Here is a 13487-nt window from a genome sequence, read left to right on the forward strand (position 1 = left end):
AGCGAGCGCAGCGAACTATTATGACCTCTCCACTAGAGAGCGCAGCGAGCTACTATTACTTTTCTAGAGCTCATGAGCTACTATTACTTTTCTAGAGAGCGCAGCGAGCAAGTGTTAATAACAGCAAGTGTTAATGACAGCTCTGGTCAATAGTGCAGAGGGCGTTTGATAGAGGTTGTTTTTCTCTTTCAAGATATGCATTAATAAAAGAAAAAAAAAGGAAAACAAAGCATACAATGACACTATCGAGCAGCACTCTAGCTGCCAGAGCGTAATGAGTAGATAGTCATCAAAGTTGGATATACTAAAAAGAGACATCAGCTAGGCTCAAACTGCTCTATCGAGCAGCACTCTAGCTGTCAGAGCGTAATGAGTAGATAGTCATCAAAGTTGGATATACTAAAAAGAGACATTAGCTAGGCTCAAACTGTTCTATCGAGCAGAGCGAGATAGTAGAGCAACACTTTATAACTTAGTAGCTTAGTAGCTAGTAGCTTAGTAGCTAGTAGCTTAGTAGCTTAGAAGCTAGTAGCTTAGTAGCTAGTAGCTAGTAGCATAATAGCTTAGTAGCTTAGTAGCTTATGAGACTAGATGCTCTAGGAATGAGGCCAGATGCTCTATCTATGGGAATAATCAGGCCAACTCTGTACCTATTACAGGACTACACGGCTAGTCCTCTACCTAGTGCAAGACTACAACAAGGCTAGTCCTCTACCTAGTGCAAAGCTAGTCAGTGCTGCTCGATAGTGGCTCTATTGTAATAGTAGTCAGTGCTGCTCGATAGTGGCTCTATTGTAATAGTAGTCAGTGCTGCTCGATAGTGGCTCTATTGTAATAGTAGTCAGTGCTGCTCGATAGTGGCTCTATTGTAATAGTAGTCAGTGCTGCTCGATAGTAGCTCTATTGTAATAGTAGTCAGTGCTGCTCGATAGTGGCTACAAAGAGTTGCTCCATTATCTCGCTCTGCTCGATAGAGAAGCAAATTCCGATTGCCGTTAAATTTTCCCGATTCTCTTTTAAACAATAGAAAATCATATATGAGCTAGAAATGGCAACTGTATGAGAGGATAACAAACAACAAACAACAAACTAATGAGAAACTTGTTAGAAAACTCAAGGTCTATATAATAATGTACATGGGAGAGCCTAGAGCCAAAAGATTAGAGCCAAAAGACTAGAGCCAAAAGATTAGAGATTAGAGGCTAGAGGCTAGAGACTATAGACTATAGACTATAGACTATAGATTTAGAGATTTAGACTATCTCGCTGTGCTCGATAGTCTAAACGGTTCAGTAGTTGAAGGAATTGCCCAAGAAAAAAGCGCCATTTGCGGAAAACCGAAAAAAAAAAAAATCACATTTTTTATTTTTGAAAATCTCAAATGTTACTTTAACTTCTTTCTTTGCTACAAACAAAATAGATTAATTCATAGTAACCTCCCCCCCCAAACCACTTATCAACCACGAAAAGGTTAAGGAAAAAAGGAAAGATTTTTATATCAACATTATTTATTTATTCACATCCTTTTTTTTCCCTCCTCCTCCCCCCCTGCTAGATTGGTTTTTTTTTTCAATTTTTGGGTTGGATTGCGGAGAGCAAAGATAGTGAAAAAAAAAAACCTCGTTAGTATTTGTTCACAGGTGGAAATATTGGAGTTGGTGTGTGGTAGTAGTCGGTCGTGGGCATAGGAATTGACCAGTTACTAAAGAAAAAAAAAAGAGGCTCCTACAACATCAAAAGAAGAAAAGTCGTCCAAGTCGCTGAAGTCATCCAAGTCGCTGAAGTCGCTGGTTCCTTTGGTTCCTTTAGTTTAAGTTATTTTCTCATTATTAGGAAAGAAAGATGCCAGCAAGACCCACAGAGACGAAATTCAAGCCAAAACAATTGGTCCAGAGTAAAATGGCAGGCTATGCTTGGTGGCCATCATTTATAACACCAACTCAATATATTCCAGAAGATGTCTTGCGCGTCCAAAAGAAATCAACACCATACTGTGTTATTTTCATACCAGATGGAGACTTTTATTGGATGAGCGATAAGAGTATAAAGAGTTTGAGCGAGCAGCAAGTAAAGAAGGAATTGGAAGGAGTGGATTCCGGGTTAAAGGAGAGAATGAAAAGCTTGAAGCACTTGAGAGAACGAAGATTTATGAAGAGGAGAGCACAAACCTCGGCCGCAGAGGCTTTTGCTGCAGCTGATGGTTTGGTTTTCGATAGCTTTATCGAGGTGTTTAGGGATAGTGGAGATGAAGAAGATGAAGATGAAGAAGATGATGGCGATGAGGGTGAAGAAGAGCAACAGCAACAACAACAACAAGAAGAAGATGAAGTGGAACATGTTCAAGGAAAAGGCAAACAGCCATCTACTTTCAAAAAGAACAAGATGAAAATCAAGAAACCGTTGTCATTTGCTACCAAGGAAATTGAAGACGAAGGTGAATACGGAGATGTTGAAGATGGTTACGACTCAACAGCGGCGGCGGCGGCGGTGGTGGCTGCTACAGCAACAGCATCACGACAAGCGAGAAGAGACGCAAGGTCGAACAACATTACCAAGACTGAGAAAAAGAAACTGTCTGCTTCTTCAGCTCCAGAACCTTTGTCTCGATCAACAACGACTAATGGTAAGAAACGAGCTGGGGACGATGATGAGATTGCTGCAACTTTAAGTGATAAACCAGTCAAAAAGATGAAAGCCGAAAGTAGCAGCGAAGAAGAGTCGACGAGTGCTACGATGGCCACGAGTACAACGGCGAGTGCAGCAAATGCAACAGGTGCAGGAGCCGAGATTTCATCATCATCGATCAAGGGCAACAAACAACAACAACAACAACAATCAGTGAGCGAAAACGAAAAATATCAACAGTTATACTTGTGCAGATGTAAGCTACAGAGGCTGCTTATTCAAAGAACATCCTCCAATGGGTCAAAAGAGGGGGATAAAAATGGCGATAAAAAGGCGGATGAACCGACTCGAGATGAGCTACTGGTTGCTAGATTGATATTATACCGATTATCTGAGTTCCCCATGACCAAAGAATTATTGCGCAAGACCAAGATCCACAAGGTTCTTAAATGTATTATAAGGGACCCCAAATTGGAGTACCCTGAAAGTTTCAAGTTACATGATAGAAGTATTGAATTATTAGATAAATGGGCTGATTTTATTACTGAAATCCAAAATGAGAAACATGCGGTGTCTGAGAAGACGGCATCGATACCCAAAAATGGCAATCAGAGTAGTGGTACACATTTAGTAGCTAAGAATGGAGTGTACAATAATCAAAATGACGAATCTGAGGTTAGTGGGATTGAACAAAGCTTTCCAGAAATAGACCATAGGGTAGAGGAGGATGAAGAAGAGGAGAAGCGAGGCGGTGACGAGCAAAGCACTAACTTGAAGAATGAAAACAGCAGTGAAGGGGAGAAAGAGCTGAAAAAAGCCAACGGTGATGCCAATGAGGGAAGGAGTGATGAAGTTGATGAAGCTAGTGGTTTACCAGAAAAAGAAAAAGAAAAAGAGGAAAATGAGGAAAAAGAGGAAAAAGAGGAAAAAGAAAAAGAGGAAAAAGAAAAAGAGGAAAAACAAAGTGGTTCACTAGATAATACGGCTGAACCTATTGCTCCTATTGCGGTGCAGGAAGAGAAAGAAACTGAAAGTGATGTAAAATTAGAAAAGGAGAAGGGCAAGGACGATTTTCCCCAATAGTGACCGAGCAGCAGAAGAATCTGGTAGCGATTCAAAAGAGGAACCTGCTGAAAAAGTGCAAGCATAAAATTTAATAATGGGGAGTCAGTGAACAACTAGATTACAGACAACTGATTTGTAATCTCAGACAACTAATTTGGTATTACAGACAACTAATTTGGTATTACAGACAACTAATTTGGTATTACAGACAACTGATTTGGTGTTAATTACAGCGTCAAACAATTTTCAATTTCTCAATTATAAAATTAGGTCTAAATTATTCCAAGCGCATCACTGACTTGCTTTTCTTTTTTCTTTTTTCTTTTTTTTTGGGGGGGCCAATAACTCACTAGAGATGAGAAAACTGAGCATTGTGATTGACCTTATTGTATTATTATAATTGTTTTTATTATTTCCATTTTCAAATGAAAGAGAGGAAAACTAGCATTACAACACTACAACACTCTAACACTATCGAGCAGAGCGAGATAGTGTTTAACTACTTCCTCTACTCTAACACTATCGAGCAGAGCGAGATAGTGTTTAACTTCTTTCTCTCAACACTAGCAACACTATCTCGCTCTGCTCGATAGTGTTTAACTACTTCCTCTCAACACTCTAACACTATCGAACAACAATATCGAGCAGAGCTAGTGTTTAACTTCTTCCTCTTAGCAACACTATCGAGTAGAGCGAGATAGTGTCAACCTTCTTCCTCTCAGTATCTCTCTCTGCCCAATAGTGTTGTAACAAGCTACTGAGAGGAAGAAGTTAAACACTATCTCGCTCTGCTCGATAGTGTTGCTGTTGCTCGATAGTGTTGCTGTTGCTCGATAGTGTTTCTGTTGCTCGATAGTGTAATATAGAAAAGGCTAATTAAAAGTCGTGCGAATATAAGGGAACCGCGATTATTCAATTGTTACAAAGTACACGTCCCTTTTTTTTTTTTTTTTTTTTTTTTTTTTTTTCATTTCTCATCAAATTCTTTTGGTTCTGAGAAATTTTTTTTAATTTTTCTTTTCTTCAACATTTTCAACCTATAGTATCTGTAACTATTAAACACTATTTCCATCGACCATGGCTGAAGAAGACGTATGTGTAACCCTTTTATTGATAATAATGTAATGAATCTTTATTATGTTACAGTGTGGTGCGACACATGGAGCGAAGCGAGCTAGTGGAGCAGTACTGAATAGCAGTATTGTATAGCTTGTTACAGTAGTAGTAGGAGGAGCAGAAGGTGAGACAACTATAATTGCGGGAGGACAAGACGCCAAAGAAAAACAACATCAACCAAACATCGTTACAAGTGTATCTTTCTATCGGTGAATTCCCTAAAGTGTCTTTTATCGATGAATAAGGCTTGATTTTCTCTAGCAATGATGAAAACAAATTTTTCTTTATTATTATTTTTTTTTTTTCCATCACCTTATATGTTAAAACGCAAGTTTTTCAACTACACTGAATTCACAAGCTTTCCACACTCCACTATCGAGCAGAGCAAGATAGTGGAGCACACTAGCTGCGGCAGACATAGTTTTGCTCGATGATCCAAAATGTTGCTCCACTATCTCGCTCTGCTCGATAGTGTTGCTTGCTCGATAGTGTTTTTTGCTCGATAGTGTTGTTTGCTCGATAGTGTTGTTTGCTCGATAGTGTCGCTTATGATGGTTAAGTATACTAACATTTTCTTCTTTTTTTAGCACACATTTGAAACTGCTGACGCTGGTGCTGCTTTGACCTTTCCAATGCAATGTTCAGCATTGAGAAAAAACGGTCACGTTGTCATTAAAGGAAGACCATGTAAGATTGTTGATATGTCAACTTCCAAAACCGGTAAGCACGGTCACGCCAAGGTTCACTTGGTTGCAATTGATATATTCACTGGTAAGAAATTGGAAGATTTATCACCATCTACCCACAATATGGAAGTTCCTAATGTCAGAAGACAAGAGTTTCAATTGTTGGATATCGATGATGGTTTCTTGTCATTGATGACCCCAGAAGGTGACACCAAGGATGATGTCAAAGTTCCTGAGGGTGAATTGGGTGAGAAAATTCAAAGTGAATTTGATGAAGGTAAAGATTTGATTATCTCCATCATTTCCGCTATGGGTGAAGAAGCTGCTATTTCTTACAAAGATGCTCCAAAGCAATAAGTTGATGACAGAGTAATAGAGAGAGAGAGAGAGAGAGAGAAAGGGAGAGAGAGAGCGCGAGAGAGCAATAAAGAAGGAGAGAACTGGACGTGGAGAAGAAAAGTTTTTTTTTTTTTTCTTTTCACGTCTGTATTTAACTTAGTTTATGGTAAAATTAGATTGATGTATTTTAAAAAAACTATTAATGAGAATAGAAACTAACTAGTTAAATATCTATACTTGTTATCTCTTTATGGATCTATATACCATTAGTTGGTTTTGAAAGTCTAATAATCTTGATAGGGTCTCTCTCGTGATTTTAATTAGTTGGTTTTGAGAGTCTGATAATCTTGATAGGGTCTCTCTCGTGTTTTTAATTATTTTAGTCCTTTTTTAAAGCCCCTATTTTGAATTAGCCTTGTCTTTTGTTTGTTGATAATGGCGACGCTATCGAGCAAATTGACTAGTGACATTATTGAGACAATAATGTGTAGAATAGCACTTTGTCCAGAAGAGCACCTCGAATAGCACTTTGTCCAAAAGAGCACCTCGAATAGCACTTTGTCTAAAAGAGCACCTCGAGTATGGGGACTTTTTTCACCCTGAATGTTCAATTAGGGACAGCGTCAAGATAGTTTGATTTTTTTCTTTAGGGAGTCTACACCTACTTACTTTAGAGACTAGGAATTGACCTGATGTTATAACGATGCGATCGACTGTAGTGACATCAAAATGAATTAGTTATGATGGCCCTCTACCTATTGTAGTTACTTGTGCGACTCGATTGTAGTGACACATTTGAACCTAACCCCCGACACTATCGACTGGGAGCAGCACTGACCACACAGATGCTATCGATCCACACACGGGTTACGTTTTGAAATTCACTACGTTTCTATAGTCCACCTTTTGAGGAGACAGTTGATACAACGAGTCTACACCGAAGTCACGTCGAGACTACTTTCTCTTCAACTCTGCCGCCTCCCCCCTTTTCTCACCCTTCCCTCTCCCCCACTTCTCACCTTCTTGTGTGGCCCCTTTTCTCACCTTCTTGTGTGGCCCCTTTTCTGTTCAATAAAAAGGGGCAAATATAGCACCAATATTACAGAGAAATAACCTTAATTAAGATTCCCTCATAATCGAGAGATAATTGGGTGGGAACGTCATTGAAGCTACACTTTTGAGAAACACAAACTATCTCGCTCTGCTCGATAGTGGAACAGTCCTCCCCAACTAATCAACCACACCCGTGCGGTTTTCTCAATAGTTTTCAACCACCCGTGCGGTTTTCTCAATAGTTGTCAACTTGCTGACAATAAGGGGGTTTATATCCTTTTTTCCCACATTATTGTAGGGATAACGCATTTACATACATATACTGGTATATGCATGTTTGAATACCATCACCATACTATCAACACATTTAAAAACCCAATTGACACCAACAAACTATTTGCAATTGACACCAACAAACTATTTACTGTTGACCAGCAAACTATTTACAGATATATTTCCAAGTAAAAAGGGGTTTCCACCATGAGTCAACAGACAACAGTTGTTCCAAATGATGGATTTCAATCAGCACCTACCCTACTACTTTATCCTTCCTCCTCGGCCGGTTCTTTCTATACGGCTGGTCCATCTCCAGAAGATGGCGAAAATAGCTTTGATTCAAGTAATGAAAACCATACATTTGCATTTATAGGAAGTACACCTTCAACAGTTCTTTTTATCCTAGCCTTGGCTGTAGGGGTATTTATTGCTTTACTATTTGTTTATTTTACCTTGAGGTGTTTTGTTAGGTCTAAATATGGTATAGTGGGTGTTCCCATAAGTGGTGGTGGTAGCGGTAATGGCGGCGGAGCACGCAGAGGAAGATTAGGAATATTTTATGGATACCCAAGAGCGCCTTTTTTGTTTACTGGAAGGTCAGAAGGAGAACAAAGAGGTGGTGGTGGTGATACATTTGCTCATGTTTTCTCAAATACCGAGATTGAAGAACAATTAAACTATATTCGAGATCATCGTGACCTACGAGCTGACATTATCGAACAAAGGTTAGCTAATCCTTCCCAACTGGGTAATATTACAGGTTCGGAATATAGGAGACGGAGAAGAAGAACGGTAAGAGGTAGAGGACGAAGAAATAGAAGGTTCAGCAAAATGAAGAAATTGACCATGGAGGAAGTTGAAAAATTATTTCCTAAAAAGAGCTACTATGATTGGTTAAATGGAGGGAAGGAAAGAGATGTTAGGAACAGAGAAGGCAAGATCAAGGAAGAACCTGATTATGACGAAAAAGACGAAGATCTCGTTGTGAATCTTGGAGTTACTGATGAAGGTGAGTCAGTAAATACTTTATATACTACAAGAGAAGAAACAGATGCGCAACTGAACAAAGAGATAGAAATGAAGAGTCTAGGCGGTACTGTTACCTGTACTGACATAGAGCATGATTTAGCAGACGAAGGCACAACAGCACAATCGACCATAATTGGGAAATCATTTAAAAACGGGTCTGGAACTCAACAGCATGATAATTACGACAACAACAACAACAACAATAATAATAATGATGATGATGATGATGACGAAAAAGAGGCGCGCAGTATACACTATGATTCTGGTGCTTGTGCCATTTGTTTAGAAACAATTGATGAGGATGAGATGGTCCGTGGATTGATTTGCGGCCATGTTTTTCATGCAACATGCATAGATCCATGGGTTACAAGAAGACGTGCTTGCTGTCCCATGTGTAAGAGAGATTATTTATTTAAAAGAGATTACCATCAGGATGGTGAATCAAACAATGATGGAGATGTCTCTGCGCTTTCGGGAACGTACAACAACAATAGAAGAGAAGGAAGAGGAGCAAGAGAAGAAGAAGAGGATAATAATGAAGACGACGACGATGATAACTATAGCATCGACCTTGATGAAATTCGCACCAATCCTTCACTTCAAGCAATGTTACAAGAACTAGTGCCTATTTCAGAAAGAGTTCGCATTACCTTGAATGATCCAAGGTACGCGAATCTAAATTTAGAGGAAAGAGCCCATGATATGGCTAACAAGAAGTATGGTAGGTTTTTCAAAATTATTTGGTGGAAATTAGTGGGCATTACCAAAAACGATTTGTTTAATTGGGCGGTCTTGTTCATTGCAAAATCTTATAGAGAAGAAGAAGCAAGAGCAGCGGCAGCAACGGCAGCAGCGGCAGCGGTAGCAGCAGCTAGTGCTGATGCTACCACTATTATGCCTAATACAAGCGAGGAAATAGGACCAGATCCTATAGATGTTCTTTTGTTGTCGCTGCCAGTATCATCTAACGCAGAAAATATACAAGAGAGACTTCAAGAAAGGATTCAATCCAACAGCGTTACTTTCTCAAGAGAAATTATCGAGAACAGAGTCTGAAATTCGAGGGGTGAGAAGCAAGGGCAGAAGGGCAGCAGAAATTATCGAGAGTCTCAAATTTGAGGGGTGAGAGGCAAGGGCAGCAGAAATCATCGAGAGTCTCAAATTCGAGGGGTGAGAAGCAAGGGCAGAAGGGCAGCAGCAGAAATTATTGAAAGTCTCAAATTCGAGGGGTGAGAGGCAAGGGCAGCAGAAATTATCGAGAGTCTCAAATTCGAGGGGCGAGAAGCAAGGGCAGAAGGGCAGCAGAAATTATCGAGAGTCTCAAATTTGAGGGGTGAGAAGCAAGGGCGGCAGCAGAAATCATCGAGAGTCTCAAATTCGAGGGGTGAGAGGCAAGGGCAGCAGCAGAAATTATCGAGAGTCTCAAATTCGAGGGGTGAGAAGCAAGGGCAGAAGGGCAGCAGAAATTATCGAGAGTCTCAAATTTGAGGGGTGAGAGGCAAGGGCAGCAGAAATCATCGAGAGTCTCAAATTCGAGGGGTGAGAAGCAAGGGCAGAAGGGCAGCAGCAGAAATTATTGAAAGTCTCAAATTCGAGGGGTGAGAGGCAAGGGCAGCAGAAATTATCGAGAGTCTCAAATTCGAGGGGCGAGAAGCAAGGGCAGAAGGGCAGCAGAAATTATCGAGAGTCTCAAATTTGAGGGGTGAGAAGCAAGGGCGGCAGCAGAAATCATCGAGAGTCTCAAATTCGAGGGGTGAGAGGCAAGGGCAGAAGGGCAGGAGAAATCATCGAGAGTCTCAAATTCGAGATGTGAGAAACAAGAGCAGGAGAAATCATCGAGAGTCTAAAACTCAAAGGGGTGATTTTTTTCCAATTAATTTATCCCTTTTTTCTTCTTTCCAGCGTGTGTAAGTTTGTTTTAATTATCGTAGCTAGTAAAATATACGATTTCGTCTCGCTTCACTACTTTAACAGCTGTGTCCCAACAATATTATACCATTTACAATCCTGACATCTATATCATATACAATTTACAATCCCAACATTTACATCTCTACAAAGATCCTGTGCACCTTACCCCCTAGGAGCCATCCGACCCGTTGGCTCCTACTAACCTACCTTGATAAATTGCAAAGGTTGAAACGAGAAGGAAAAAAAAAACAAATCACAAAAACGAAGGAAAAAAAGAAATGAAAAATGAAACGAAAATTTTTCAAGCTTTATCATCTCGCAATAATTTTCAAACAAGAGTGAATTTTCAAGTAAAAAGTCACCAAACTTTTTGAGCAGGTAGATAGAACAAGTTTAGAGAGCTGGGTTTTATTGTGCTGTCGTTGTTATTTTTTTTTATTTATTCTTTTACAACTGTAATTCTGAAGGTTTATAAGAAATATACTAGTTAGTTAGATATGGCACCTAAGAAAAGTATTAAGATGGACTTGGGGTCCTTTTTGAAAGATGACACTTTTGGGGGCAACTCATGGGCCGACGAAGAAGTCGATATGAACTCTATTGCGTTCAGTATTGAAAATCCAACTGCTAGCACCGAAGCACCAATTGGAGGTGCGCCAATCTTTTCTGGAGTTGGTGGTGGTAGAGGCGCAATGGGCGGAGAAAGAAGAGAAAGAATCAAGTATCCAGTTCCCGATCATCCTCCATTCCGTGCTCATGTTACAAATTTGCCATGGGAAATCACCGAGGAAAAAGTTGTTAGACATTTTGAAGATAGAATGCAAGCAAAAGATTGCATTACCGAGTGTAAGTTACCTGTGGATAGAGAAACTGGTCAAATTCGAGGATCTGCATTTTTAACATTTACCCTGCGTGCTTTCTTGGAGGAAAGTTTAAATTTATCAGCAACAGATTTTCTAGGTAGGATAATGTATGTCAATGTAGCCCAGCCTATAAATGATAGATTTGGCGAGCGCAGAGGAGAAATGGGAGTCGAATTGGATTGGGGAGCAGCTAGAGGCTCTCGAGTTGAATTGCCACCTAGAGAACGATCATTTAGAGGAGAGGGACACAATAGAGAATTTAAGCCAAAGAGAGAAGAGCCAGATTTGGACTGGGGTTCAGCTAGAGGTTCACAAGTTGAATTGCCTCCAAGAGAAAGATTCAATAGAACATCTAGTTTTGGTGATAGCCACCACCACCATAAAGACGGCGAATCTAATTTTGCACGTACTCCAAGAAGAGAAGAGCCAGATTTGGATTGGGGAGCAGTCAGGGGTTCACAAGCAGAATTGCCACCTAGAGAACGATCATTTAGAGGAGAGGGACACAATAGAGAATTTAAGCCAAAGAGAGAAGAGCCAGATTTGGACTGGGGTTCAGCTAGAGGTTCACAAGTTGAATTGCCTCCAAGAGAAAGATTCAATAGAACATCTAGTTTTGGTGATAGCCACCACCACCATAAAGACGGCGAATCTAATTTTGCACGTACTCCAAGAAGAGAAGAGCCAGATTTGGATTGGGGAGCAGTCAGGGGTTCACAAGCAGAATTGCCACCTAGAGAACGATCATTTAGAGGAGAGGGACACAATAGAGAATTTAAGCCAAAGAGAGAAGAGCCAGATTTGGACTGGGGTTCAGCTAGAGGTTCACAAGTTGAATTGCCTCCAAGAGAAAGATCTAATAGAAAGTCTAGTTTTAACAGCAACAACAACAACAACAACAGTAGCGAACAACATAACCATACTCGTACTCCCAAATCAGAAGAGCCAGATTTGGATTGGAGTTCAGCAAGAACTACACAGGCGGAATTACCACCACGGGAGAAATCTAATAGAAAAGCAAGCTATGGTGAAAATCACCACAATAATAACGGGGAACAACACAACCGTACTCGTACTTCCAGAACAGAAAAACAAGATTTGGATTGGAGTTCAGCAAGAGGCACACAAGCAGACTTGCCACTTAGAGAAAGACCAAATAGGTCTTTTAGCCATAACAACAGCCATAATACCAATGGAAAACAAAGTTCCGATTCTGGACTAGAATGGAAAAGGGGACAATCTTTACCACAGCGTACAACAAAACCATCATCATCACAGCAGCACATTAGTAATAAACGTAATAAAGACGACAAAAAGAAAGCAGAGGAAAAGCAAGGTCCTCAAAAATCACAATTTTCTGTCTTGTCACTCGATGATGATGATGAAGAAGAAGAAGAAGAAGAAGAAGAAGAAGAACTAAAAGAAGAACATGACGTTAATGAAGGAGAAATTGAAAAGTTGGAATCAGATACTGCTAAACTAACTGTGGCTGAAGATAAACTAAAATAGAACAAACTAGTTGGAAAGTTGAGTCAAGTTTTCTTCAAGAGGTCACTTACTTTCATTGGTGGCAGATAGTGTCGTATCATATCTATCAAACCCAAACCCTGGTAGTTGGTGGTGGTTGTAATAGGGGGTGTTTAGTCTTTCTTTCTTCTTTAATTCATTTTCACAGGTAAAGAGATCTCATGATAAGCAGTATTTGTATTAATGTATTTTTTTATAGCTTTTATCGTTCATATATATGTACACCATCCAAGTACAGACTGACACTATCGAGCAAAGCGAGATAGCGGAGCAACACTTTATAGCTGCGACACTATCGAGCGAAGCGAGATAGCGGAGCAGCACTCAATAGCTTGTTACAACACTAACCAGCTTGTTACAACACTAACTCTCTTGTTACAACATCATCGCGCTTCGCTTGATAGTGCAAATTGAAGTAAAATAGGCGAAGAGAGTAGAGGAGGATACCAGTAGAGCAGATTATAGTAGACTCTAGATTATAGTAGACTTTAGATTATCGTAGACTCTAGATTACAATAGACGTTAGATTATCGTAGATTATAGTAGAATAGAGTAGAAACCATTAAGTAGTAGAGTAGAAACCATTAAGTAGTAGAGTAGAATCTAATGGAGTAGAGTAGAGTAGAATTGAGTAGAGTAGAGTAGAATTGAGTAAAGATTGGAGTAGATTTAGTAGAAACTAGTGAAAGAGGGTAGTGAAGTAGAATCTAGTAGAATCTAGTAGATATTGGAGTAGAGTAGAGTAAAGCAGGAGACCAGCAGATAATAATAGAAGCAACACTCAGTAGCCTGTTATAACACTGGCAAGCAGAGCGAGATAGCCAAACACTTGATATCTTGTTACAACACTATCAAGCAGAGCAAGATAGCGAGTAGCATTTCTTTGTTACAACACTATTTCGCTCTGCTCGTTGGTGTCGCTCGATAATGGAGCAACACTAACTAGCCTTTTATAACACTAACTAGCCTTTTATAACACTCACTATCCTGTTACAAC

The 13487-nt window shown here is 39.9% G+C and overlaps 4 protein-coding genes across 4 annotated transcripts; all 4 read left to right on the top strand. All coding sequences in view use genetic code 12, as the record gives it.

Annotated features, from left to right (window-relative positions):
• Positions 1-1842: 1842 nt before the first annotated feature.
• KGF56_002968 (uncharacterized protein) lies at positions 1843-3708 on the top strand (the record flags this gene model as incomplete). The annotated part of the gene is made up of 1 exon (XM_049324252.1): positions 1843-3708. One exon carries the CDS (start codon positions 1843-1845, stop codon positions 3706-3708), a length of 1866 nt encoding a protein of 621 aa, XP_049179952.1.
• A 1059-nt stretch (positions 3709-4767) lies between these two features.
• On the top strand, positions 4768-5849 carry ANB1 (translation elongation factor eIF-5A; the record flags this gene model as incomplete). The annotated part of the gene is made up of 2 exons (XM_049324253.1): positions 4768-4782; positions 5394-5849. 2 exons carry the CDS (start codon positions 4768-4770, stop codon positions 5847-5849), a joined length of 471 nt encoding a protein of 156 aa, XP_049179953.1.
• A 1515-nt stretch (positions 5850-7364) lies between these two features.
• Positions 7365-9245, top strand: KGF56_002970 (uncharacterized protein; the record flags this gene model as incomplete). The annotated part of the gene is made up of 1 exon (XM_049324254.1): positions 7365-9245. One exon carries the CDS (start codon positions 7365-7367, stop codon positions 9243-9245), a length of 1881 nt encoding a protein of 626 aa, XP_049179954.1.
• Positions 9246-10597: 1352 nt separating this feature from the next.
• Positions 10598-12472, top strand: TIF3 (Tif3p; the record flags this gene model as incomplete). Its single annotated transcript, XM_049324255.1, has 1 exon — positions 10598-12472. The coding sequence occupies one exon, from the start codon at positions 10598-10600 to the stop codon at positions 12470-12472; it is 1875 nt and encodes a 624-aa protein (XP_049179955.1).
• Between the last annotated feature and the right edge of the window lie 1015 nt (positions 12473-13487).

Source organism: Candida oxycetoniae (genome assembly GCF_023343755.2).
Source record: "Candida oxycetoniae strain CBS 10844 chromosome Unknown scaffold22, whole genome shotgun sequence".
NCBI classification, from domain to species: Eukaryota; Fungi; Ascomycota; class Pichiomycetes; order Serinales; family Debaryomycetaceae; genus Lodderomyces; species Lodderomyces oxycetoniae.